Source organism: Phyllobates terribilis, unplaced genomic scaffold (assembly GCF_046119375.1).
Source record: "Phyllobates terribilis strain yellow unplaced genomic scaffold, ASM4611937v1 Scaffold_3__8_contigs__length_932513732, whole genome shotgun sequence".
Taxonomy (NCBI): domain Eukaryota; kingdom Metazoa; phylum Chordata; class Amphibia; order Anura; family Dendrobatidae; genus Phyllobates; species Phyllobates terribilis.
The window spans coordinates 20,256,706-20,284,129 of record NW_027362763.1 but is presented as its reverse complement, the minus strand read 5'-3'; the positions used below and the strand labels follow the sequence as shown (position 1 = coordinate 20,284,129).

The following is a 27,424-nucleotide window of genomic DNA, read 5'->3' as shown; positions in this document are numbered from 1 at the left end:
TGAGGTGTGTCCAAACTTTTGGTCTGTACTGTATTTGCGCCCATTGGACGGCCGGAAAGCATGCTGTTAGGGAGCCTAGAAGGGACATGGCTTTCCGAAGGGACATAAACGGGTGGGACTTTGCCCGTGAAATCTGGCCTATGATTTTGTGAATTTTCCCTAAGGGGAGGCGACACTCCTGTCTTTTTTAATCTAGCACGATGCCTAGGTATTCCTGTATCTGGCATGGTACTGTTTTGGACTTTTCCAGATTCAAAAGCCATCCTAAGCGAGTCAAGGAATCCATGACCTTTCCTAGATGGGATTTGCAGTCTAGGAAGGAGCTGCCTATTACCAGGAAGTTGTCTAGGTATGGGACGACCAGGGTGTTTAGTTCCCTTAGATGAGCCATCACTTCTGCAACAACTTTGGTGAAAACCCTTGGGGCTACGGCGATGCCGAATGGGAGGACCCTATATTGATAGTGTTTGACCACTCCTCCCATAGGAACTGTTACTCTTGAGGAACATCTGGTAGTCTTTGTGTATCGGGACATGAAAATAAGCGTCTTTTAAATCCAGGACGGCCATGAAACAACCGGGAAACAGCATTTTTACTGAAGATTTTATTGTTTCCATTTTGAAGGCCTCCACCTTCAACAGTTTGTTCAGCTTGTTTAGATTCACAATTGTCCTGTACGTCCCATCTGTTTTTTTCCTCAGAAATAATGGAGAATAGAAGCCCATGCCTTTCTCCTCCCTCGGAACTTCCTGAAGGACTGTCTTCTCTACCAGTCCCCGTATTTCCTGCTCTAAGGCCAGTTGCTCCTCGTTTGAAGACCTTTCGGGGGTTATAACAAAGTTTTGCTGAGGGATTTTGAGGAATTGGAGTTACAGGCCTGATTGTATTAGGCTCAGAACCTATGAGCTGTTGGATATTAGCTCCCAGGCCGGGAGAAAGCTTGATAGCCTTTCCCCCACCTGGGGCAAATCTTCATTGGGGGGGGGCTTTCTGTTATCATTAGAGGGTTTGTTAAATAGGAACCCTTTGGTCTTCCTTCTCCTGTCTTCCCACCTATCCTGCTCTTTAGGGGGTTTCCTACGGATAAACCTTCTACTCTGAAAAGGTTCCCTGTAGGCAGTGTTAGATAGGATAGGGAACCGCTTCTTATTGTCCCCTGACTTATACAAGATGTCATCAAGGGCGGCCCCAAATAGAAACTCGCACTCACAGGGGATGGAGCACAATCTTGGTCTGTAGATCCCCCGGCCAACATTTGAGCCAGAGGGCTCATCTAGCCGCGTTAGCAAGCCCTGCCGCTCTAGCACCTAACCTGACGGAGTCCGCCGAGGCATCAGCAAGGAAGGCCGCTGCCCCATTCATTACCGGGATAGCTTCAAGGATTGTGCCTCTAGATGTTTTCTGCCTCAGTTGAGATTCAAGCTGATCCAGCCAGACCATTAAAGACCTGGCCGTAGATGTGGAAGCTACCGCAGGTTTTAACCCCCCCCCCCCCCCAGCAACTTCCCAGGAACCCTTTAGGAAGGTGTCTGCCTTTTTATCCATGGGGTCTTTTAAGACACCCATGTCCTCAAATGGAAGGGAGTATTTCTTTGAGGCTTTGGCTATAGCAACATCCAGTTTTGGTGCTTTTTCCCAAAAGGAACATGCAGGGTCTTCAAACCGGTATTTTCGTTTAGGGGAAAGGAAGCCCTTCCTCTCCGGTCTTTTCCACTCTTTCTTAATCAGAGAGTGAACATGTTCGTTGAGTGGAAAAGATCTTTTTTTTTGCTCTAGACCGCTGAACATTACGTCTTGGATGGATTTTTTGGGCCGGGGATCAGCTAATCCCATAGTAGACCTCACTGCCTTGATGAGGCTGTTTCCTCAATAGGGAAACAGCTCCGTCCTCCTTTAACTGTAGACGAGGAAGAGGAGGAGGAAGAAATGGAAGTGTCCGAATCTCCGCCATCCTCAGAACTGCTAGATTTGGACTCGGGGGATATGTTTTTAGTTTTCCTTAACCTTTTGCCCCCCCCCCCCTGAAAAGATTTAAAGGCGTTTTCAACCTGTGATTTAATTAGGTCTCTAAGCTCAGAGGCAAATCTCGGGGTTCCTTCGCATATAGTCTGCTCAATGCAGGAGCTGCAGAGTCTCTTATCCCAACTAGTGGGCAAGGCTTCAGTGCATAGAGCATAAGTCCTATTTTTTGTTTTCCCTGTACTCTTTTTCCCCTATAGGAGACAAAAAGAGAGCAAGGGCCCCTAGTTACAAAGTGGACTTTCACGAAGCTCATTTACCAACCAGACTGAAGAGCGGATACCGATTCAGGAGGTGGAGCCATCTTTGTAGACGGAGTCCTCCTGGAAGATGCTGAAGTAGAATCCTTGCTGCGCTGCGACGACCTGCCGAAGCGCCCGCTTCCACTGTTACGGTCCTGGTGCCCCGTTTCTTCCGGCTTCTTTTGTCGTTGGGTTGGCGGAGGCGACTGCAGCTCTTGCTCCTCAGGCAGCTCTCGGTCACTCATTATTATTTTTTTATATATAAATGTATATAACTGAGTTTTTTTTTCAGCATACCAGAGCTCTGATGAGCAGCTACTGGCATTCTCTGCTGACTTTTAAGGCACTGGGAGTCCCTCCCATAGTGCCTGTAGTGACCCAACGCCCCCTCCTCCCCCGCATCTGCGGGAGGACGCCCGCGCCTGCGCAGACTGGCTGTCCAGTCATGCCTTGCAGCGCTGTGGTATCCGGGGGCGACCGGCACCTCCAGGATTTCCCACCCGCTTGCGCGGCAGACCCAGAAGTAGAAAAAAAACACCGCCGGGCCGCGCTCTCACCTCTGCAACCAGGGGGGTCCAGCACCAATCCTCGGTGGGCCCTGTCTTCTTCGTCTGGACTCCCCTCCGCACACCCTAACGGCCCACTGACCCTAGCGGTGGCACATCAGGACACCGTAGCAGCCGAGGCAGGGGGACTCCCGCTGCCTGGATTGGACTGGCCGGGCATCCCACGACGTCCATCTTCTGGCACCCCGCAGGTATGCCTCCTCCAGACTGTAGAATCCCATCAAGGACAGGAAACCAACTGATGCAGGAGAGAGGCACCACCCTTTTATCTGTAGGTTTCCTGTCCTTGAAGGGCAGATCCCCTCTCTCCATGGTGCCATCATGAGGGAAGGAGAAAGGGACTACTCGCTGCCACTATTAATCGTTAATACAGGCAAATAGGACACCAGTTACAGATAGCGTATGGCTTCAGGGGTGCGGTTTATAGAGCAAGAATAAATCTATTACATTTTATATATTTAATCCGAAAAGTAGGCAGTGTTTATAAAAATATACAAAAGATAATACAAAATGGGAACAAAACAATACAGTATATACAAGTGAAGCTTTATGCTCCTCTCTTTCTTCCTGTGTTCAATACACCTCCCCGAGTCATTTCTCATTATTATGCATAATTTATAAACCGCTATGGTGATTTCCTTGCCTGTGTGGATTGGATGGGTTCTAACAGACATCTGGGGAGACTTTCATGTCAATAGTACCTTTAGAAATAGATTTAATTAGAAAATTGCTGACGTACTTTACTCTTATTTCACCCGCTGTTTGTAGCTTGCTTTGATCATTTAGACCTATAAAGTATTAAACATAAGAAGACAAAAGGAGGAGATGGGGGTAGAGACAGCGGACAATCACTGGTATTTTGTATGCAGGGGTGATGACAGGAGAAAATGTGTATAATCGGTAGTCATCAGCATAGAGATGGAACTGAAAACCAAATCTGCTAATGGTTTGTTCAATAGGGGCGGTGGGAGGAGGGGGCCGGGGAGAGAAGCCCGAGGAACTCCTGACTGTAAGAGGAGGGAACCTAGGACTGACGCCTGAAAATAAAAGGGGGTTGAGGACTGAGCCCTGAGAAACCCTGAAATTAACAGGGGGTTGAGGACTGAGACCTGAGGAACCCTGAAACCTGAGGAGCCCATGACAGTAAGAGGGAAAATGAAGACTGCGCCCTGAGAGTTCTCTGACAGTAAGAGAAGGGGAGCTAGAACTGAGCCAGAGGAGCCACAGCAGGAAGAGGAGTGGTCTTAAGATGGAACTCCGGACAGTATGGGGAGGGGATCTGAGCCACGAGGAACCCCAAAAGTAAGAGGAACAGGCCTAAGCCGAAATCTAGATGAACCCCACCAGTAATAGAAGGTAGGGCCCTGATGAACACAACAGTAATGAGAGGAGGGGGCCTAGGACTGAGCCGTGAGGAACCACGATAGTAAGGGGACGAGGAGAGGAAGAGGAGCCAGCAAAAGAGACAGTGAAGGAGCGGTCAGAGAGATAGGAGGAGAACCAGGAGAGAACAGTGTCCCTGAGGCCGATAGAGCGGAGCATAGTGAGGAGGAGCTGGAGATCCACAAGATCAGATGCTGCAGAGATCCAGGAGATCAGCAGGGAGCAGTACATTTAGCTGCTGGTGGCCGGCAGAAACCTCCACAGCCCCCCAGAGAAGAGCAGACACGGGCGGCATCACTATCCGCCCGAGGAGTCGGCTGCAGCGGCCACAACTGGTGACCACGGCTGCTCCGGCAGAGGGAGGCCGCACTGTCAGCAATGCTGGTCGCCATGGCAGCCGGTAATGGCCGCGGGGCCTCTGCGCCTGTAGGGACGATGAGCTGCGGTGAGGGAGGAGTGACACTCTGGGGCCACACTGGCCCCGCACTCCCAGCACGCACTGCGGGAGCTCCGCGTCCTGGAGACCACGTGGAACCTCTGACAGACTGCTCCACCGGAAGCGCCGGAGACACAGGCAGCTGCGAGAAAGCGCGGGAAGTCAGCCACACGTGACCGAGCGCTCACCAGGGGTCAATCACTCCGCCCACCCCCGACCGTGCGGGTCACATGGTGCAAACGCCACCACAGGTCCTTCAGCGCTTCTCTATGAGCTCCGCCCCTCCTGGTCACATGGCACTGACGTCACCACAGGTCCTTCAGCGCTTCTTTTCTTGAGCTCCGCCCCTCCTGGTCACATGGCTCACGTCACCACAGGTCCTTCAGCTTGTGCGGTGCGGCAGGCGCTGTATGCGGAGGACGTGTAATCAGCTCCTCCCTCCCCGGTGTACAGGGCACGCGCAGGCTCCTCCCTCCCCGGTGTACAGGGCACGCGCAGGCTCCTCCCTCCCCGGTGTACAGGGCACGCGCAGGCTCCTCCCTCCCCGGTGTACAGGGCACGCGCAGGCTCCTCCCTCCCCGGTGTTATGTGGCGGCTCCAGGATAAGGTAAGAGGTCGCAGAGGATTGTGGGAACTTCAGGGAAAAGTCCAGAATCGCATCTAAGTGTCAGCTGAGGTGTATTGTGGGGGGGTAGAGGGCGAGCGCCGAGGCGTATTGTGGGGGGGTAGAGGGCGAGCGCCGAGGCGTATTGCGGAGGAGAGGGCGAGCGCCGAGGCGTATTGCGGAGGAGAGGGCGAGCGCCGAGGCGTATTGCGGAGGAGAGGGCGAGCGCCGAGGCGTATTGCGGGGGGGAGGGCGAGCGCCGAGGCGTATTGTGGGGGGGTAGAGGGCGAGCGCCGAGGCGTATTGCGGAGGAGAGGGCGAGCGCCGAGGCGTATTGTGGGGGGGAGGGCGAGCGCCGAGGCGTATTGTGGGGGGGTAGAGGGCGAGCGCCGAGGCGTATTGCGGAGGAGAGGGCGAGCGCCGAGGCGTATTGCGGGGGGGAGGGCGAGCGCCGAGGCGTATTGTGGGGGGGTAGAGGGCGAGCGCCGAGGCGTATTGCGGAGGAGAGGGCGAGCGCCGAGGCGTATTGCGGGGGGGAGGGCGAGCGCCGAGGCGTATTGTGGGGGGGTAGAGGGCGAGCGCCGAGGCGTATTGCGGAGGAGAGGGCGAGCGCCGAGGCGTATTGCGGGGGGGAGGGCGAGCGCCGAGGCGTATTGCGGAGGAGAGGGCGAGCGCCGAGGCGTATTGCGGAGGAGAGGGCGAGCGCCGAGGCGTATTGAGGAGGAGAGGGCGAGCGCCGAGGCGTATTGAGGAGGAGAGGGCGAGCGCCGAGGCGTATTGCGGAGGAGAGGGCGAGCGCCGAGGCGTATTGTGGGGGGGTAGAGGGCGAGCGCCGAGGCGTATTGTGGGGGGGTAGAGGGCGAGCGCCGAGGCGTATTGCGGAGGAGAGGGCGAGCGCCGAGGCGTATTGCGGGGGGGAGGGCGAGCGCCGAGGCGTATTGTGGGGGGGTAGAGGGCGAGCGCCGAGGCGTATTGCGGAGGAGAGGGCGAGCGCCGAGGCGTATTGCGGGGGGGAGGGCGAGCGCCGAGGCGTATTGTGGGGGGGTAGAGGGCGAGCGCCGAGGCGTATTGCGGAGGAGAGGGCGAGCGCCGAGGCGTATTGCGGGGGGGAGGGCGAGCGCCGAGGCGTATTGTGGGGGGGTAGAGGGCGAGCGCCGAGGCGTATTGCGGAGGAGAGGGCGAGCGCCGAGGCGTATTGCGGGGGGGAGGGCGAGCGCCGAGGCGTATTGTGGGGGGGTAGAGGGCGAGCGCCGAGGCGTATTGCGGAGGAGAGGGCGAGCGCCGAGGCGTATTGTGGGGGGGTAGAGGGCGAGCGCCGAGGCGTATTGTGGGGGGGTAGAGGGCGAGCGCCGAGGCGTATTGCGGAGGAGAGGGCGAGCGCCGAGGCGTATTGCGGGGGGGAGGGCGAGCGCCGAGGCGTATTGTGGTGGGGTAGAGGGCGAGCGCCGAGGCGTATTGCGGAGGAGAGGGCGAGCGCCGAGGCGTATTGCGGGGGGGAGGGCGAGCGCCGAGGCGTATTGCGGAGGAGAGGGCGAGCGCCGAGGCGTATTGCGGAGGAGAGGGCGAGCGCCAAGGCGTATTGCGGAGGAGAGGGCGAGCGCCGAGGCGTATTGCGGGGGGGAGGGCGAGCGCCGAGGCGTATTGCGGAGGAGAGGGCGAGCGCCGAGGCGTATTGCGGAGGAGAGGGCGAGCGCCGAGGCGTATTGCGGGGGGGAGGGCGAGCGCCGAGGCGTATTGTGGGGGGGTAGAGGGCGAGCGCCGAGGCGTATTGCGGAGGAGAGGGCGAGCGCCGAGGCGTATTGCGGGGGGGAGGGCGAGCGCCGAGGCGTATTGTGGGGGGGTAGAGGGCGAGCGCCGAGGCGTATTGCGGAGGAGAGGGCGAGCGCCGAGGCGTATTGCGGGGGGAGGGCGAGCGCCGAGGCGTATTGTGGGGGGGTAGAGGGCGAGCGCCGAGGCGTATTGCGGAGGAGAGGGCGAGCGCCGAGGCGTATTGCGGGGGGGAGGGCGAGCGCCGAGGCGTATTGCGGAGGAGAGGGCGAGCGCCGAGGCGTATTGCGGAGGAGAGGGCGAGCGCCGAGGCGTATTGCGGAGAAGAGGGCGAGCGCCGAGGCGTATTGAGGAGGAGAGGGCGAGCGCCGAGGCGTATTGCGGAGGAGAGGGCGAGCGCCGAGGCGTATTGTGGGGGGGTAGAGGGCGAGCGCCGAGGCGTATTGTGGGGGGGTAGAGGGCGAGCGCCGAGGCGTATTGCGGAGGAGAGGGCGAGCGCCGAGGCGTATTGCGGGGGGGAGGGCGAGCGCCGAGGCGTATTGTGGGGGGGTAGAGGGCGAGCGCCGAGGCGTATTGCGGAGGAGAGGGCGAGCGCCGAGGCGTATTGCGGGGGGGAGGGCGAGCGCCGAGGCGTATTGTGGGGGGGGTAGAGGGCGAGCGCCGAGGCGTATTGCGGAGGAGAGGGCGAGCGCCGAGGCGTATTGCGGGGGGGAGGGCGAGCGCCGAGGCGTATTGCGGAGGAGAGGGCGAGCGCCGAGGCGTATTGCGGAGGAGAGGGCGAGCGCCGAGGCGTATTGCGGAGAAGAGGGCGAGCGCCGAGGCGTATTGCGGAGGAGAGGGCGAGCGCCGAGGCGTATTGCGGAGGAGAGGGCGAGCGCCGAGGCGTATTACGGGGGAGGAGAGGGCGAGCGCCGAGGCGTATTACGGGGGAGGAGAGGGCGAGCGCCGAGGCGTATTGTGTGGAGGAGCGCGGTCCTCAGGAGCCTTTACTCTACGCGGCTCATCACTGACCTCAGAATGGAGGAGACTCCGCTCTGCGTTTCCCCAGAAATATATTCCGTACAGCTACTCCATTCTAGCTGTCTCACTATAGAGGTGACTAGAGCAGAGTTACTGCACTGAGGCCTATGATCTCTGTGTGCACTGTACTGTCTATAAGGACGTCCTCTGTATAGCTCCATTCTAGCTGTCTCACTATAGAGGTGACTAGAGCAGAGTTACTGCACTGAGGCCTATGATCTCTGTGTGCACTGTACTGTCTATAAGGACGTCCTCTGTATAACTCCATTCTAGCTGTCTCACTATAGAGGTGACTAGAGCAGAGTTACTGCACTGAGGCTCATGATTTCTGTGCACACAGTACTGTCTATAAGGACGTCCTCTGTATAACTCCATTCTAGCTGTCTCACTATAGAGGTGACTAGATCAGAGTTACTGCACTGAGGCCTATGATCTCTGTGTGCACTGTACTGTCTATAAGGACGTCCCCTGTATAACTCCATTCTAGCTGTCTCACTATAGAGGTGACTAGATCAGAGTTACTGCACTGAGGCCCATGATCTCTGTGTGCACTGTACTGTCTATAAGGACGTCCTCTGTATAACTCCATTCTAGCTGTCTCACTATAGAGGTGACTAGATCAGAGTTACTGCACTGAGGCTCATGATCTCTGTGTACACTGTACTGTCTATAAGGACGTCCTCTGTATAACTCCATTCTAGCTGTCTCACTATAGAGGTGACTAGATCAGAGTTACTGCACTGAGGCTCATGATTTCTGTGCACACAGTACTGTCTATAAGGACGTCCTCTGTATAACTCCATTCTAGCTGTCTCACTATAGAGGTGACTAGATCAGAGTTACTGCACTGAGGCCCATGATCTCTGTGTACACTGTAGTCTATAAGGACGTCCCCTGTATAACTCCATTCTAGCTGTCTCACTATAGAGGTGACTAGATCAGAGTTACTGCACTGAGGCTCATGATCTCTGTGTACACTGTACTGTCTATAAGGACGTCCCCTGTATAACTCCATTCTAGCTGTCTCACTATAGAGGTGACTAGATCAGAGTTACTGCACTGAGGCCCATGATCTCTGTGTACACTGTAGTCTATAAGGACGTCCCCTGTATAACTCCATTCTAGCTGTCTCACTATAGAGGTGACTAGATCAGAGTTACTGCACTGAGGCCCATGATCTCTGTGCACTGTACTGTCTATAAGGGCGTCCCCTGTATAACTCCATTCTAGCTGTCTCACTATAGAGGTGACTAGATCAGAGTTACTGCACTGAGGCTCATGGTCTCTGTGTACACTTTACTGTCTATAAGGACGTCCTCTGTATAACTCCATTCTAGCTGTCTCACTATAGAGGTGACTAGATCAGAGTTACTGCACTGAGGCTCATGATTTCTGTGCACACAGTACTGTCTATAAGGATGTCCTCTGTATAACTCCATTCTAGCTGTCTCACTATAGAGTTGACTAGATCAGAGTTACTGCACTGAGGCCCATGATCTCTGTGTACACTGTACTGTCTATAAGGACATCCTCTGTATAACTCCATTCTAGCTGTCTCACTATAGAGGTGACTAGATCAGAGTTACTGCACTGAGGCTCATGATCTCTGTGTACACTGTACTGTCTATAAGGACGTCCCCTGTATAACTCCATTCTAGCTGTCTCACTATAGAGGTGACTAGATCAGAGTTACTGCACTGAGGCCTATGATCTCTGTGTGCACTGTACTGTCTATAAGGACGTCCCCTGTATAACTCCATTCTAGCTGTCTCACTATAGAGGTGACTAGATCAGAGTTACTGCACTGAGGCCTATGATCTCTGTGTACACTGTACTGTCTATAAGGACGTCCTCTGTACAGCTCCGTTGTAGCGGTTTCACTACTGAGATGACTTGATCAGAGTTGCTGCACGGAGGTTCATGATTTCTGTGCACATGGTACTGTTCGATCTCTGAGGACAATGCATGGACTGGCCCCAGGTCTCCTGACCAGAGCATGATACTTCATATTGCTCAGAATGAGCGTTGTCTGCTCATGTTCCTGCAGGATGAAACAATGGCAGGCTGTCACGCTAGGGCTGGCAGAGTCTGAGACTGGACTGTTGTGCATGCATGTCTGAATGAGCCCTTACACAGATTACACTAAAGCTCTTGTGCACATAAAGTCTGCATGATGAGCCAACAATCTGATTTTTATAGAGGCCTCCTGACTCTCTCCCTCGATAGTTGATGATCCTAGGTGTTAGAATTCCAATGGTTGATCCTCTTATTCTGCTGCTGCCACAGGATCCTGACATCTGCTCGCTAAGGCCACAATCCCACTATCCGTATCCGGTCAGTATTTTTTTATCAGGAGTGGATGCTAAAAACAGGTGAGGAACAATCAGAGAAAAAGGTAGAATAGAAGCAAGTCACAAATTCTGCATTTATCATCTGTCATAGAAAATATCAAGGATTTCTCCAAACCCCACATTCCCCCTCCTCTATACTATTTGTCAGAGTAGAAAAGCTGACAATCTACGTGCTGTCTCTCTGCAAATTAGCACACGCAGGAGAAGTGGCTAATAGGCAAATGCTAGTACAAAGAGAACTAGTAGCCCAATTAACATACAAGTGTATTTTCTAGTGGCACAGGCATGCAATATATATACACCTAGGGGAGAAGGATGTAGTCCCTGGCTTCAAAATAATTCTCTCTCACCCCCAGGGCACTCCCCATTTGCTCAAACAGAAACCTACAGTCTCGCCGGCAACAACACGAAATATGGAGTATCGGAAGTTCTATGATTCCGATAATAAGGGGGGACACATCTTTAGCGGTCGGGTCAGCTAAGGATCAATATGCTTATTTTTCCGTAGCTGTATTCCCCTCCGGTGAGCCGTGGCGCAAAAGTACCAAAATAACGGACCGCAGCTATGCCATGTGTAGTCTCTAAGGAAAGGTAAATCCGTAATAAAGAGTATAGGGTCACTTGCAAGCTTCTGCAATCAACCAGCGATAAGTTATCCCAGAAGTTAGAGATTTTAATAAAAATATGAAGGCAGGAGCCAGCCCACGTGATGTCATCACAGGGGATGTATGGGCAAGTCCCCCCCCCCCCTTTGACATAAAAGACCCAGCCGAAGATGGGTCAGGATTCATGCCGGGAGTATATATTTCATATAGCATGGGTCACGTTCGATAACTGTTCATTAGAGCGCCTCCCCTCCAGCTAAACTGAACCGTCTCTGCAATCTCTTTAGTAAGTTCTTTAATCCCATTTTATTTGTGTAACTGTATATTCTGTATTGTAATGTCTCCTTTTCTATATTTTTCATAAATACTGCCTAGGGAATGGTAGAGATATTTTCCTTTTGCTGAAAAACGATATGTAGAGCTGTAGCACAGAAACACCAGAATAGCAGACTGCAACTATGCGATGTGTGGTCTCTAAATGAAGGTAAAATCATAATAGAAAATATGATATCACTTTTGGGATCAACACGCGATGAGTTATCCCAAAAAACAGATTTTTAATACAAATCTGAAGGGTGGAACCCAGCCCCTGTGATGTCAAATAGTTTGAGACTGGAGCCGTGTTCTTTACCCGGGAGTATATGTCTATCATAGCGCAGGACACTGTTCGATAACAGTAAGCAGAGCATCTCCCCTCCACCTATATTGAGTCGTCGCAGCGGTCTTAAGTGAGTTTCTCCTTTTATCCTGTTTTATTTGTGTGACTGCCTATGTATTTTAATGTCTCCTTTGTAACATCCTTGTATATATTTTTCTTAAACACTGCCTCCCTTTTAGATGAAATATAAAATTTAATAGTTCTGTTTCTTTTGTCCTGTAATCGTTCCCTACCTCGAAGCCATATACGCTACCAAAACGCAGGCGTCCGCCCAGGCCTGTATTATATTTCAAATCTGGGCGGTGGTGGCAGAGAATAATATTATTAATCAGGCTATCGTGAAGCTGACAGTGACCGTACAGAGGGCGTAAACACGTATTCCATGCGTTGGAATCCCGAGGTGTGACGCCATACTCTCACTGGTCGCTTGCCGTTACCTAAGGAGTGAGTCGTCTGGATCGCGTGCTCGTGATTCCGGATGAAATCCGTGACACATTGAAGCCACGGTGAAATATTGCGTGTTCTCCCCGGTGTCGTCTCTGTGGAGGTCCTTACTCAAAAGGTATGTGGAACCTCTTGAGCCCTCACCTCTACCACTGCCCCCAGTAATGGTTGATGGTAATCTGGAGTTCCAGATTTCGAGGACTGTAGATTCTCGTCTCCAACGTCATTCTCTACAATACTTGGTGCACTAGAAAAGCTATGGTCCAGAGGAGGGGATGTGGGTTTCAACGTCAGAGGTGAATGCTCCCAGATTGGTTCGCTCATTCCACACCCCTTTTCCTGAGAATCCCGGACCAGAGTGGCCGGAGGCCACTCGTAGAGGGGGGGGGGGGGGGTACTGGCACGGGTGTGTCAGAGGTGACAGTCGCCCTGCAGTTTGTTGCAGGAGATCTCTACATTTGGCATTGCAGACAGCTTGTTAGATAAGAGGCTGTCTTTAGGACCGAGCTGCTACCTCTCTCTTGCTAATTAGCTCCCTGGCCTGGGTGTATAAATACCTGGTGTGTCTGAGAGGGAGTCGCCGGCTATACTCATTTCTACTTGTGTGGCTTAGCAGGAGCAGTACTTCGTCATCTCTGGAGTTTGAGGCAGTGTGCATATTTGGAGTCTTCTAAAAGCTAAGCAATCTCCCTGTTTTGTATGTATTCCCTTGTTGTGTTTAGTGGAGATTGTCTAGGGCTCATCTCCTTCCATCCCTAGCTGTAGCCATACGCCAGGGCCTGAAAAGGCAATATAGGGATGTTAGTTGAGACAGGGTGACGCACTGGGTGGATGGCAGCACAGCTGGCATCTCCTCTACTGCTGGCATTGGCGGGTATCGCACTGCACTTGGGTAATATCCGAGTGCAGTGCGATGTTTCACACGCACACATAGATTAAATCTTTCTTTTTTCCAGTATGATCGCAATCCGATCGGCGCCACTGAGCACACTAGGGTTAAATTGGTCCGAATGCAATCCGAACTTTTATCGGATTGCATTCGTCCAATTTAATCATAAGTGAGAACATAGCTCCCACTCCCACTGTCCCACTTTGAGGGCTCAGTCCCGCGTCCTGTCACGGCTCAGCTGTTTTCCCGGCATCTATATTTACCTCACCTCAGACGTTCTCATCGCTCTGTAGCTTCCCCTCGTAGAGGAGGGTCTCGCCTGGGACTGAAACTCACAAATCAGTGTCACACCATGCTTCCCACACAGGCTGTGTGCTCTAACCACTGAGCTACAGCCCATAACGATACAGATGGGAGATTTTGGTTATCTTGATTCTACATTGCAATGAGTCAGCTGCATAGAAATATAACAATGTATTTTTATGGTGGCTGTATACTGAGGTGAAGGAAAATATTTATCTTGTTCCTACAAGGCTATAAGCCCACGCTCCGTAATGGCAGCGGTTTGGACGCCGCTCGGCGTCCAAAACGCTGCGTTCTTCATTGGAAGCACAGTGGATGGATTTATAGAAATCCCACGCCCGCTATGCTTCTGTCTGACACTCCATAAACTCGCCAGCGGCGCAGATTTACGAGCCGCAGCATGTCAATTTCTGTGGCGGAGACGCTGGTCTCCACTATGAAGTGTCCACAATACAATCATATTGGATGCGGTAACTCCACATGGTTCAGTGAACACATGCGGATTTACCTGCGTGATTAGAACACAGCGCTTTGGACGCAGTGAGAATACGCTGCATCCAAAGCGCTGCTGTTCCTGATCGTGGTAATGTAGCCTAAAAGTAATAAAACAATAATAAGCAATTGCATTTTTATTTTTTTAGTGTCTACTTAGGTCTTGAACTCACAACCTTCACATTACTGATAGATGGAGCCTTAGTGTGCTGAGCCACAAGCTCCAGCGGTGTAATGTGGAGGATTCCATGTACTTGATCTGTACTGCGGACTATGACTAGGCTGATGGTACTGATAGGAATACACTGCTGTGTACAGTGTATGGATTGTTATTCTACAGGGAGAATCCGGGTATGTGCCCACGATGCGTACCAGGCCTGCGGCACCGACACTGCGGGATAGCCGGCAGCGGCTTCTGCTCACTATGCAAATGAGCTGTGACATTTTTTTTTTCACCTGCGGACTTTCGTCATAGAGGTTAGGTCCACAGAGAAAGCCCTCATGCGGATCCTCAAGAGATTGACATACTGCGGTCCGGAAAGACGCACCACATGTCGGTTTCGCAGGTGCACGGAGACTCATAGTGGACATGGGATTTCTAGAGATCCATCCGCTGCTGTAACATCTGGAGCAGCATCAAATCCGCAGCGGCTACGGATCGCGGGCACAGACCCTAAGAGATTTTTTTCATCTTCTAAAATTACTAAAAAAAAATAATGAAATACACTTTATAATGAAATAAAAGTTATTTTTAATGCGTTTATTTTAAAAAAAAAACATCACAGATCATCAAATAACGAGGATATATTTGGTGTCCCTGTAATCGTAACGACCCACACAACACAGCGATCAGATTATTTACGGGGATCGGTAAAGAAAATGGCGTAATTTATATTTATCGGTCAACCATGACAGGGGATCCGCCCACCAAGCTCAGGAAACCTACAGGCTTAAAAGGGGGCGGCCCTCTCTTCTCGCCTCAGTTTGGTTTCCTGTCCTTGATGGAGGGAACCTCTGACAGGCTTACCTGTGAAGATGTCCACAAGAAGCGTGCTGTCGAGCTGCGCCCCTGTCTGGGATCAGCAGCTCCAGTACTGTCCTGTGCCCTGGGCTGTGGGAGCTGCGCCCCTGTCTGGGGTGGCAGCTCCAGCCAGATCGATCGTGATGACAGAGTCTGCGCCCCTATCTGTGGACGGCAGCCCCAACTTGAAGTGGGCAGAGCATTGGGGGGCTGCGCCCCTGTCTGGGGTTGGCAACCACAGACCTGCACGCAGGACGCTGGGGGAGCGGCACCCCGGCCGGCCCTAGCAGCAGGTGAACACTAGCTGGAGGAGGCAGCTGGAGGGAGAAATCGCTGATTACAGGAGTGGCTCCTCTATGACAAGCGCCTCAGGGTGCGGCGGCGCCGCATACTTCTGGTCTGTTAGGCTGGGGGCGGGGCCTGATGCTGGGTGGTCATGTGACCAGACTGGAAGTCCGGTCCACATGCATGCAGACGCCGCGTGAGTGCTGCATTCTCCCCTCCAACCACCAGATGGCGATGTAATAAAAAAAAAGGGAAAATTAAAGGGAAGTAGACGCTCCTATTTAAACATCCAGATATCGCTGCTCTAGGCTTCTCAGCTACTTCAGAACTCTATTGTTAATGGATTCTGAACACGAGCAGCAGCAAATCCAGCGGTCGCCGCTTTCTCCATCTCGGCAGTCGCCTGGGGAGACCCAGGAGACACGACCCCCTCGAGTCACCAGCAATTCTCGGACTGCAGGTAGATGAACCCGGTCCGGCCATCGTGACTCTAACAAGACGGACGAATCTGCAGCCCCTAGGGACGATTCCCCGGCTGAGAAAGGTCCTCCAGCTAAACCGGTACCGGTTATTTGAGCTCTGGGTAAGTGATCTTCGAGAAAGTTCACTTAGGTAATAAGGTGTCCCTTCTTCTTATCCGTTTAGGGGAAGAAGTGTACTCCAAAACCAAACACAAGCAATGTGCGTTATGCGAGGCCCTCTTGGCAGACTCATATTCCAAAAGACTCTGCCAGTCCTGCATAAACCAAACTTTGGTGGATGAGACCCCTAGTTTCGCCTCAGGCTTAAAAACCCTAGTTAAATCAGAGGTGAGCAAACTCCTCTCTAAAAAGTCTAAGAGGAAGGAAGCTAACAGTGAGGTCTCCCCAACTCCTGATTATTCCCTATCATCAGCCGATGAGGTGAACTCTGACGATTCATCTTCCTCATCCTCGGATAGTGGTTCAGGCCATCACTGCTTTCCATTAAATGAAGTTGACGGGTTGGTTAAAGCGGTCTGCTCAACCATGGGCATTACGGACCTCAGACCAGAGAAGGCAGTCCAAGACGTTATGTTCAGAGGACTGGGGCAAAGGAAGAGAAAATGTTTCCCGTTTAGTGATAAACTTCAGGGTCTAATCCATAGAGAGTGGCAAAAGCTGGAAAGAAAGGGTTCTTTCCCCCCATTCTTTAAAAGAAAGTACCCCTTTGAGGACTCGCCTAGGCCCCAAACTAGACGCAGCCATAACTAAAGCTTCTAAAAAGTCATCTCTCCCCTTTAATGATATGGGGGCCCTTAAAGATCCTCTGGACAGAAAAGCGGATGTGTTTCTCAAAGGCACCTGGGCAACAACCTTCGGGGCTTTAAAACCGGTAATTGCTGCGGCTTGCACAGCTAGGTCTTGATGATATGGCTATATCAGCTGGAATCACTTTTAGAAAACAACACATCCAGGAAAGAGATCTTGTCTAGTATCCCACTCATGCAGGGGGCAGCAGCCGTACTTGGTTAAGTTAGCTGCTAGATCGGCTGCCATGTCTAATGCAGCCCGCAGGGCTCTGTGGCTCAAGTGTTGACATCCAGGCTACAACTAGATTCTGTGCTATACCTTGCGAAGGGGAACATCTCTTCAGTCCTGGATGAAATCCTAGACAAAGCAAGCGACAGGAAGAAAGGTTTCCCTAGCCTGTCCATGCCTGCTTTTAAGCGGTCTTTTCGCAGGAGAAGATTTGTGTGTAAAAGGCCACAGAGAGACCAAGATAAATGGGCAGACCATAAACCAAAAGGTAGAGGTCTTCTGTTCAGTACGTCGTCTTCCACTCAGGAGCCCTGGAAATCGAGTCAATGACTCGTAGCCCAGGTAGGGGGGAGGCTGACGGGCTTCTTACCTGCCTGCACAAAGATTTCAGCCAGTAACTGGATCCTTAATCTGATAGGTTCGGGTCTGAGATTCCAGTTCCAAGCAGTTCCTCGTGGAAGGTTTATCTTGACCCCGGTCCGTTCCTCTATATCAGAACAACTCGCTCTTCAGGAAGAAGTACCAGACCTTGTTCAAAAATCAGTCCTGGTGGAGGTCCCGGCGTCCGAAAGGGGGTTGGGATTTTACTCCCCTCTCTTTCTGGTCTCTAAGCGGTTCTTTCAGGTGTATTATAAATTTAAAAGCCCTAAATAAATTCCTGATAATCCCCACCTTCAAAAATGGAATCAATAAGGTCAACAATAAAATTGCTGTTTCCAGATTGTTACATGGTAGTTTTGGATTTGAAAGACGCCTATTACCATGTACCTATCCATTCAGATTACCAGAAATATCTTAAGAGTGGCCGTGGTTATAGGCTCATCAAGCACTTTCAATATAGGGCTCTGCCGTTTGGTTTAGCCACAGCCCCACGGGTATTTACCAAAATCGTGGCAGAGGTAATGGCTCATGTTAGAGAGCATGAAATATTAATTATCCCTTATCTGGATGATTTCCTGATAGTTGGTAACTCGGCCCTTCAATGTAGTAAGCATCTAAAAATAGTGATCTCCATCTTAGAAAATCTGGGCTGGGTGCTGAATCTGAATAAATCTAGGCTAACTGCCACAAAGGTTCAGCAATTCTTAGGCGTTATGCTGGATTCAGATTCTCAGACATGTTACCTCCCTGAAGCCAAAAAACTAAAGTTAGAAGTGCAGTGTCAAACTCAGTCATGTCCCTGAGAGCTGCGATGTCCCTGTTAGGTACCCTAACATCTTGCCTTCCCGGGTTTCTGTGGGCTCAATATCACTCCAGAGTTTTACAATGGGATGTACTGCATAATGAAGTTATGTTGAAGGGGCGCTTGGAGGGGAGGTTTTCCTTGTCTTCCCGGTCAGTTGAATCCTTACAGTGGTGGGATAATGAAGTGAACTTATCCAGAGGGGTCCCCTGGGTTTTTAGAACAACCCGAACTATTACTACCGATGCCAGTTCCAGTGGGTGGGGGGCCCATCTGGGAGATATGGTAACCCAGGGGTCATGGTCTAATTCGGAAAAGAGTCTCTCCTCCAACGCTAAAGAGTTGCTAGCGATAGACAGGGCAGTCAATTATTTTCTAGTCTTTCTTCAAAATCGTGATGTAAAGGTTTTCTCTGATAATAAAATCGCAGTACCTTACGTGAACCACCAAGGGGGTACACGATCAAGATCTCTGATGAGAGTGGCGGATCATCTCTTTCGGGTCTCGGAATGCCATCTTCGTTCCCTAACAGCCCTTCATATAAAAGGAAAAGAAAATTCAAGGGCAGACTACTTAAGCCGCTATACCCTGAGACAGGGAGAATAGGAACTAAATCAGGACATTTTCTCCCAAATTGTCCAAAGATGGGGACCTCCAGTAGTGGACTTGTTTACTACAAAGTTAAATCGGAAAACTCAGCTCTTCTGTTCCCTGGATCCCAAAGAAAAACCCCTGGCAGTAGACGCTCTCCAGATACCTTGGGGGTTCAACCTAGCCTATGCCTTTCCCCCGTTAACCCTTCTTCCTATGGTTATCAGGGAGGACAAGGTGAGAGTTCTGCTGGTTGCACCCTTTTGGCCCAGGAGGCTCTTGTTCTCATGCCTCAGGAGCATGTCTGTGTCAGATCCTTGGGTTCTACCAGAAGTTCCGGATCTCCTCTTCCAGGGTCCAATAGTCCATCCTCAAGTGTCTGGCCTCCACTTGACAGTATGGAACTTGAAGCGGCGCTATTAAGAAAAAAGGGATTCTCCCAAGGCTTAGTGACAGCCTTAATGCGTAGCCGTAAGCCTATTACAACGAGAATTTATGCGAGAACCTGGAAGAAGTTTTTATCTTTTTCCGGTACCAGAGTCGGTAAAGAGGCTCCAATAAGTGAAATTCTAGAATTTCTGCAAAAAGGTCTTGAGTTAGGGCTAGCCACTAGCACCCTGAAGGTTCAGGTGTCCGCCTTAGGCGCCTTATATAACTGTGATCTGGCGAGTAATTATTGGATTTCTCGTTTCATTAAAACCGCCTTTAGGTCCAGTCCCATTGTCAAAAGGAAATTGGTACCCTGGGATCTAAATTTGGTTCTTAAAGCCTTAACTGGTCCACCCTTTGAGCCAATAGAGTTAGCCACTCTTAAGTCCCTCTCCCATAAAATAGCACTTCTGATAGCTTTAACATCTGCTAGGAGAGTTAGTGATATTCAGGCTCTGTCTTCAGCCTTGCCCTTCACTCAGATCCTGGATGATAAAATAATTCTTAAACCTGATCCGCCTATCTCCTTAAAGTAGCTACCCGTTTTCACAGACTCCAAGAAGTAGTCCTACCCTCCTTCTGCCCTAATCTGGGTAACCGGAAAGAAGAAGAGTTTCATACACTAGACGTAAGGAGATGTGTAATTAGGTACCTCTTGGTCACCAAAGAGTTTAGAAAAGACAGTTCATTATTTATATCCTACCAAGGTGTTAGGAAAGGCTCTAAGGTCACAAAGTCCACCATAGCTAGATGGATTAGGGAGGCTATTTCCCTAGCTTATACATCCAGCGGTGAGGAAATACCACAAGAATTGAAGGCTCACTCCACCCGGGCAGTGACGATCTCCTGGGCGGAGAAGATAGGTGTCTCGATAGAAGACATACGTAAGGCTGCTACCTGGTCTTCTCCGTCTACCTTCTATAGGCACTATAGACTGGATTCGGGTGTTTTGTCTGATCTCTCTTTCAGGAGAAGGGTGCTCCAAGCTGTAGACCCTCCATAAACGTCTTCATCTCTGCAATTCTCTCGTGGTGCTGTCATTGTCGACCGATAAAGTCATAAGTTACTTACCGGTAACGGGATTTTTCAGAGACCATGACAGCACCCTTATATTCCTTCCCTTCACATTTGTGGAAGCACTCCTTGTATATTAATTTTCACTCTTAAGTTGGTGATTTATACAAATGTTGGTTTATCATGTTTTGCTATGTCTACTAACCTGGTGGTCCTCTCAATGCTCTGTAATCCCCACTGAGGCGAGAAGAGAAGGCCGCCCCTTTTAAGCCTGTAGGTTTGCTATCCTTGGTGGGTGGATCCCCTCTCTCGTGGTGCTGTCATGGTCTCCGAAAAATCCCGTTACTGGTAAGTAACTTATGACTTTTTTCTTTATTAAATCCATAAAAATGTAATAAACAGTAATGCTGAGGCCGTGTTCACACGTAGCGTTAATGCCGCCTTCTTTCTGCTGCTTTTTTCCTCCGGTGTCCGCACAACACGACGCAGTAACAATCTCCTCTGATGATGGCGTGTTTGCTGCATTTCTTTTATGTGTTTTCCCGCTTATTTGATGCGATTTTGGGGAAGATGTGAAGCAGAGTTTTTACAAGTACAGAAAAGCTTATTGTGGCTTTTGGTGCGGATCCTGCAGAAAACAAAAAACGTAGTATTTATGCACTGTGTGAACACGGCCACAGACACAAAAAGCCGGATGTCCTATAGTGCCGCTACATAAAGATGAGAAAGTTCTGGCGGCTCCGACTGTGAATGAGGAACAAGAAATAATCCACAACGAGAGATGAGCATTGCCGTCAATGCATCCAGAAGCCTCTCATACAAGTCCATAGAAATGCATTGTGTATAGCAATGTCTTTTATGGTACCTCTATACTGAGCAGAAGAAAATGATTTTTTGGTCCTATATATAAAAGTATTAAGTTTATGAGCAATTACTAAATGTGTTTTTTTTCTGTGAGTCCCTGGTCTCGAACCCACAACCTTAATGCATTACTGACGCTTATCCTCTATAGAGATCAGCGCTAGTACTGCAGCGGTACTGCAGGCTCTGCCTAGGCTGATAGGAATACACTGCTGTGTACAATGAAGGTATATGTATAGATAGATTGTACACAGCAGAAGAAGAGATTTTTTTTTTTCAGCCTATAAAATTGCTACAAAATAATAAAGAAAAACATGTGATAATGAAAAAAAAATGTAATTTTTAATGCGTTTTGTGAAAAAAAAATGAACATCAGAAATCCGCACATAACACGGACATATTTGGTGTCCCCATAATTGTATTGACCCGCAGAACACAGCGATCAGATTTACAGGGATCGATAAATGGCTTTTAAAATTGCGTAATTGATATTTTTCTCTATTAAACCAATTTAAAAAAATGTGATAAAACGGTAATGCTGGGGCAGTGTTCACACGTAGCGTAAATGCCGCGGTCTTTGTGTTGCTTTTTCTGCGGTGTCTGCACCACACGATGCAATAACAATCTTCTGACTATTGCGTGTTTGCTGCGTTTCTTTTATGCGTTTTCCGCTTATTTGATGCGATTTTGGGGCAGATATGAAGCATTTAACGCTCTTTAATAGTACGGAAAAATTTTGATTCTGCGCTTAAAAATGCAGCGGCGTGTTTTTTTCTTCATACGTTTTTTTCAGAAGAAGCCTATAGAGAAATGCTCCAAAACCGCAGAATAGTGATGAGCGAGCGTGCATTGTTAACCCTTTCGGCAAGCACACTCGGGTGCTCGCAGAGTATTTTCGGCGTGCAAAGTCAAAGCTTTTCTGTACTATAGAGAGCAGTTTAAAAACGCGGCTTCACATCTGCACCAGAAACGCATCCAATAAAGGAGAGAAGATTGTTCTTGTGTAGTTTGGTGCGGACATCTGCAGGACGTACAGATGACGTCGCGCTGCCCCGGAAGATAAGAGATTTGCGGCCTCCCTCCAGCTACCAGGAATCCATCCGCTCATCTCTAGTCCCAACTGTCCCGGATACAGCAGACAGCCTGGATTTGGGTCTACACCCTGCAGTCTCAGGCGTCTGCTGAATTTTCCTCACTACCAGCGCCCCTCTGACAACTCCTCTGGCCAGGGGAGAAAGATAATGGTAAATGGGCGTGGATTGGGGTGTGACCAGGGGTGTGGCCAAAATTTGCCACGGCGTGCTATGCATAATTTGTCCCTCTTTCTGTTCTTCAAAAGTTGGGAGGTATGCCTTTAGAGAGCCAATGAACATGCAGGGATTGCCTGCCATGCACGGTAATGCCGTAGCCATGTTGGTTGTGGCATTACAGTGATTGGCTGGCCGCACAGCATCATCAGGTGTATTTCAGACCTGGCGCCGCCATGCTCGTCACAGTCACTCAGGATCAGACAGTGTAGGTGCTGCTGTGTCAGGGAGAGATTTGCTTCTTCATAGTTAGTATAGGTATTCCACTATATATATCTGTCTGCTGCTGCTGTTCTTACAGATATTTGTAGACATAGCCCCAGATATCAGGGGCCAGGATAAATTTTTTTTTTATCTTAATCCTGGTTATTTGCTTAAAAAGCAATCCAGAGAACACAATTTTTCTGCTCCATTTGCTTGTTCTCACTGCAGAATACAGCCAGATCTGTTCCATATGTCAGCGATAAAAAATACAGAAATTTGAGCTGAACGTGGAAAATATTGGCCCCCTTTTCCATTCTGTTGCAGTGTGTCGGTAAAGCTAATCACACTACGTCTCTGTGAAGAACAATATTAATAAATTACAGGCCTGCTATTTAAAACCGTGGCTCTCTGTCAGAAATACAGTGGGGTAAATAAGTATTTGATCTTTGCTGTTTTTGTAAGTTTGCCCACTAACAAAGACATGAACAGTCTATAATTTTAAGGGCAGGTTAATTTTAACATTGAGAGATAGAATATCCCCCCAAAAAAATCATTTTTCACTGCAAAAAAAATTATCTAATTTATACAATGTGATTTTCTTGATTTCTTTTTTGGATAGTCTATCTCTCAATGTTAAAATTAACCTACCCTTAAAATTATAGACTGTTCATGTCTTTGTTAGTGGGCAAACTTACAAAAACAGGAAGGGATCAAATACATATTTCCCCCACTGTATCACATATAACAGTGTTCCAAAATCAGCCATTTCTCGTGAACCTGGAAAATACTGTCCTCCATTTAAAATGGGCTAGGTGCATGGCAAGGGACGGGGAAGTAGACGCGATGGTGCATGCAGAGGACGTGGCCGTGGGCAAGCTGAAATTGTGCCACAACAAACACCCACATCTTCTCACTCGACCTTCCTGTCCCAATTTCTAGGAGACCACAGCACAACACTGTTGAACCCAGAGCAGTGTCAAAAGGTTGTTGGTTGGATAGCGGATAATGCTTCCAGTCACTTTGCAACCACTACCACCCTGTCTTCCACACGGTCAAGTGTCAGTAGCCTGTGAGTCTGGACCGCATATTCCTCACCCTCATCCTCCTTCCTCCCACTATGCCGAGTGCCCGGAGACAAGTGATCCCACACTTGGACACTCCGAAGAGCTGTCCACTTTTCCATTTATAGATTCGGGCCTCTTGCCCGGCCCGCTTCAAGCGAGTCACACGAAGGCGACGGTGGGAAAGTGCAATTACTGTTGCAAGAGGTGGATGATGGTGATGAGACACAATTGCCAGAAAGTCAGGAGGAGGACCAGGGTGCAGAAGTGGAAGACGAGGTCGTGGATGATATAGTAACTGACCCAACCTGGAAGGGGGACATACAGAACGAGGACAGCAGCACACAGGGGGAGGGAGGCATAGCACCACAACAGGCTGGAAGAAGCAGTGTTATGGCCGCAGACACAAGGCGGGAAAGTGTTCCTCATAACGCCAACACGACAGAAGTTGCCAGAACAACTGTTAGGTCTTCCCGAGTCTGGTTATTTTTTAAAGACTCTGCCGATAACCCCAAAAAGGCTATTTGCACCACCTGCCAGGCCAGCATCAGCAGGGTTAGCAAAACTAGCAGCCTGACCACCACCAGCATCATCAGGCACATGGCAGCAAAGCACTAAGTGGGCCGATCCCTAGGGTCCAGGAAGTGTCTGCGGGTGACACCACTGCTTCTTCCGCTGTTGTGTGTGCACCCGAATCCTCTGTCCATGGCACATGCCAAGATGCCTCCCGCCATGCACATGTCATTGCACACTCTCAACTAGCACCATCAGCAAGCACATCCTTGTCCCAGCACAGCGTTCAGTTGTTCATACCCCAGTCTTTGGAACGCAAGTGCAAATACGCAGCCAACGCCCCACGGGCCACACTACTAAATTCACACATTTCACGAATGCTTGTGCTCGAAATATTCACTTTTAGGCTCGTGAAAGCTTTCCGCAACCTGATCGAGGCGGTCGGTACTCTGTCCCCAGCCGCCACTATTTCTCCCGGTGTGCCGTCCCCGCATTACATGAGCACATATCTCACAACATTAGCCATGCCCTCAACAACGCAGTTACTGGGAAAGTCCACCTAACCACGGACATGTGGACAAGTGCTTGTGGGCAGGGACGGTACATCTTGCTGATGTCACACTGGGATAATATAGTGGAACCCGGAACCCAATCTGACCTTGTGACGGAACACATCCTCCCGACGTCGATGATTGCGGGCCCTGGATCAATCAGGGTTGCCCCCACATTCTACAGCTCCTGCACCTCCTCCTCTTCAGCCTCCATCTCTGAAATGACCACATCAGTCGCAAGCTGGAAGCACTGCAGCACAGCCTCAGCCAAGCAGCAACAGGCTATGCTGACGCTAATATGCTTAGGTGACAAACCGCACAACGCTGAAGAGTTGGGGACAGCTATGAAAGATCAGGCAGATCTGTGGCTGACACCGCTGACCCTACAGCCAGGCATGGTTGTGTGTGACAATGGCCGGAACCTGGTGGCGGCTCTGAGGCGAGGCGAGCTCACACACGGACCATGCCTGGCCCATGTGCTTAACCTCATGGTTCAGCGGTTTCTCAAAACCTACCCAGATCTGCTTGTCAAAGTACGCCGCCTGTGTGCCCATTTTGGAAAGTCAACTACAGCTTCCGCCGCCCTTGCCATGCTTCAGAAGCGTTTGCAGCTTCCAGCTCACCGACTGGTGTGTGATGTCCCCACGGGTTGAAACTGTACATTGCAGATGTTGGGAAGGATTTGTGAGCAGAAGAGTGCAGTTGTTGACTACCAGCATCAACAAGGCCGTCGGTATTCAGTTCAGACTCCACACATAAGACCTCAGGAGTGGACATGGATGTCAGACATCTGTACTATTCTCCAAAACTTTGAGGACTCCACCAAGATGGCGAGCGGCGATGACGCCATAATTAGCATCACCATCCCGCTTCTCTGTCTTCTGAAACGCTTTCTGTTCTCAATCACAGAGGATGCATTGCAGGCGGAGCACGATGAGATGGAGCAAGGAACCATATAGGGTGATTACACACAGCCCAGCCTCATCTCATCCCAACGTGGATTGGGTGAAAAAGAGGAGGAGGAAGAACAGGAACTAGTTTCCTTGGGTTGCATCCAAATTTTTGGCAGCCCTTCAGTCACTGCATATGCAATAACAGTATAGGAGACCTACTCTTTAATAATGGGAACAACAAAGCATAGCCGACTGCTGGCCCTTTAAGAATAGCAAGGCTGTAAAAAGTGTTTGACTTTCACAATCCCTCCTTAATAAATATAACAAGATGTGTCTGATGATGTGTCACACAGCACATGGCCAGATAAGGTTGTAAAATGTTAAAATGACATTTCCCGGTGAATGCATTTGTCTTGGTTGAAAGCAATGCAAAAGTGCAAAAACGCATCAAAAACGCTACGTATGAACATAGCCCAAGGTGTGGAGGAGTATTTTTGTTTTTGGTTATTTATTTTGCTTTATATACAAGTCATTACCCTGGAAAGGATGTTCCTTAACATATTTCCCAGGAAAATCCATTTTCGGTTTTTTTTTGTATGTTTTATTGTGAGTCCGTAAAAGTGGCGTAATACTCTGACCACGTTGCTGACAGCAGTGACCTGGGGGTCAGAGATGCTTCCAGGGGTCTTCCCCATGGTGTTCCCATGTCATTTGAGCACTGTTCCCACTGATTTGGGCAATTTTTAGGTATTCTGCAGACCCCTGGGGGGGCTGCTGGAAAAATACTAGTGTTTCCCATAAACTAACATTGGGCTCGTTACTCGGACCCAGTTCCCGAGTATTCCATTGTGCTCGACCCGAACAACGAGCACCCAAGCATTTTAGTGTTCGCTCATAACTAATATTAATCTTCAGCACAAGACATAATATAACTTCAGCTTTGTGGGATCAGTTTGGGGAATGTCCTTTTCTGTTCCCCCACGACTGTGCCTACTTCACAAGGTCAATACAGACCGAGTTTCGTGGAAGAACATGATCGGCCACACAGATCCCAGACCTCAACCCCATTCAACACGAGTGGGATGAACGAAAACTGAGACTGTGAGCCCGGCCTCTTCCCAACATTAGAGTCTGACTTCACAAATGCTCTTCTGAATGAAGGGGTGAAAATTTCCACAGACTCCTCCAAAATCTTGTAGCAATCCTTCTCAGAATAGTGGGAGCTGTTAAAGCTGAAGATGGGTGACTCAATCTTAATGTCTATGGATGTAGACGGAGGACCGAGAAGCTCCAGGATGTGAATGGGGGTTGAGGGCTCAAAAACCTTTTCTCAATCTTTTCTATATGTTATGAATGATCCCTCTTTTTCTATCACAAAGACTCCTAGAGGACCTGATCCTTCCAAATCATCAAGTTTTCTTGCGTTCCCTCTCCTGAACCACCAACCTAGAATGGAGCAAGAGATCACCAGAAGAATAATAGACTTCGCCATGGAGATCATCTGTCTACTGAGTGGAGAGGTAAATTCTTCTTATATTTCTATCAATGAAATTGAATGAACGTGGGAGGGGCAAAAAGCGCAATAGGGTCTTATCTCGGTGAAAGAAAACTCATTGGCGTGCTCGCCTTGTCGAGTTTTGTGTGCACACAACCACTAAGAGTTTTAGGCTGCTGCAGACCCACCAGAAGGAAATCAGAAGTGCTGGAATGATGTGGGTTCACCTGCGGTGCCGACCGTTAGTGGAAAGAAAGAACGGGCGTTCGATGGTAAGTTGTTGCGGTTTATTACTCAACGCATTTCAGAGTTTCAAGCTCGTTCATCAAGACAAAACCACAGTAAATTTAATGTGGTTTGTCCTGATGAAGGAATTTGAAACTCTGTATCACGTTTACTAATCAACCGCAACAACTTAATTTTGGACTCCCGTTCTTTCTTACCATCTATGGTCAGCAGCGCAGGTTAACCTTCATATTTCTTTCACGATCTGCTGAGTGGAGAGGTAAACTCTTCTATATTTCTATCATTATCTCCTGAGTGGAGAGGTAAACTCTTCTATATATCTATTATCTGCTGAGTGGAGAGGTAAACTCTTCTATATTTCTATCATTATCTGCTGAGTGGAGAGGTGAACTCTTCTATATTTCTATTATCTGCTGCCCAATGCAGATTCGCGATTCATCACTGAATATGACTTTCATCCAGTCATCCACAGTCCACGATTGCTTTTCCTTA

The 27,424-nt window shown here is 49.8% G+C and overlaps 1 protein-coding gene across 2 annotated transcripts in view; it reads left to right on the top strand.

Moving 5' to 3' along the window:
• The first annotated feature begins 4,973 nt into the window (after window positions 1-4,973).
• The window catches only part of LOC141258709 (uncharacterized), a 67,391-nt gene continuing 44,940 nt past the window's right edge, over window positions 4,974-27,424 (top strand). For both annotated transcript variants that reach the window (XM_073673731.1, XM_073673732.1), the window contains exons 1-2: window positions 4,974-5,253; window positions 26,571-26,711. In XM_073673731.1, the coding sequence (XP_073529832.1) occupies window positions 5,233-5,253; window positions 26,571-26,711 (162 nt within the window). In that variant the 5' untranslated portion in view covers window positions 4,974-5,232. The remainder of the gene's footprint in view (window positions 5,254-26,570; window positions 26,712-27,424) is intronic.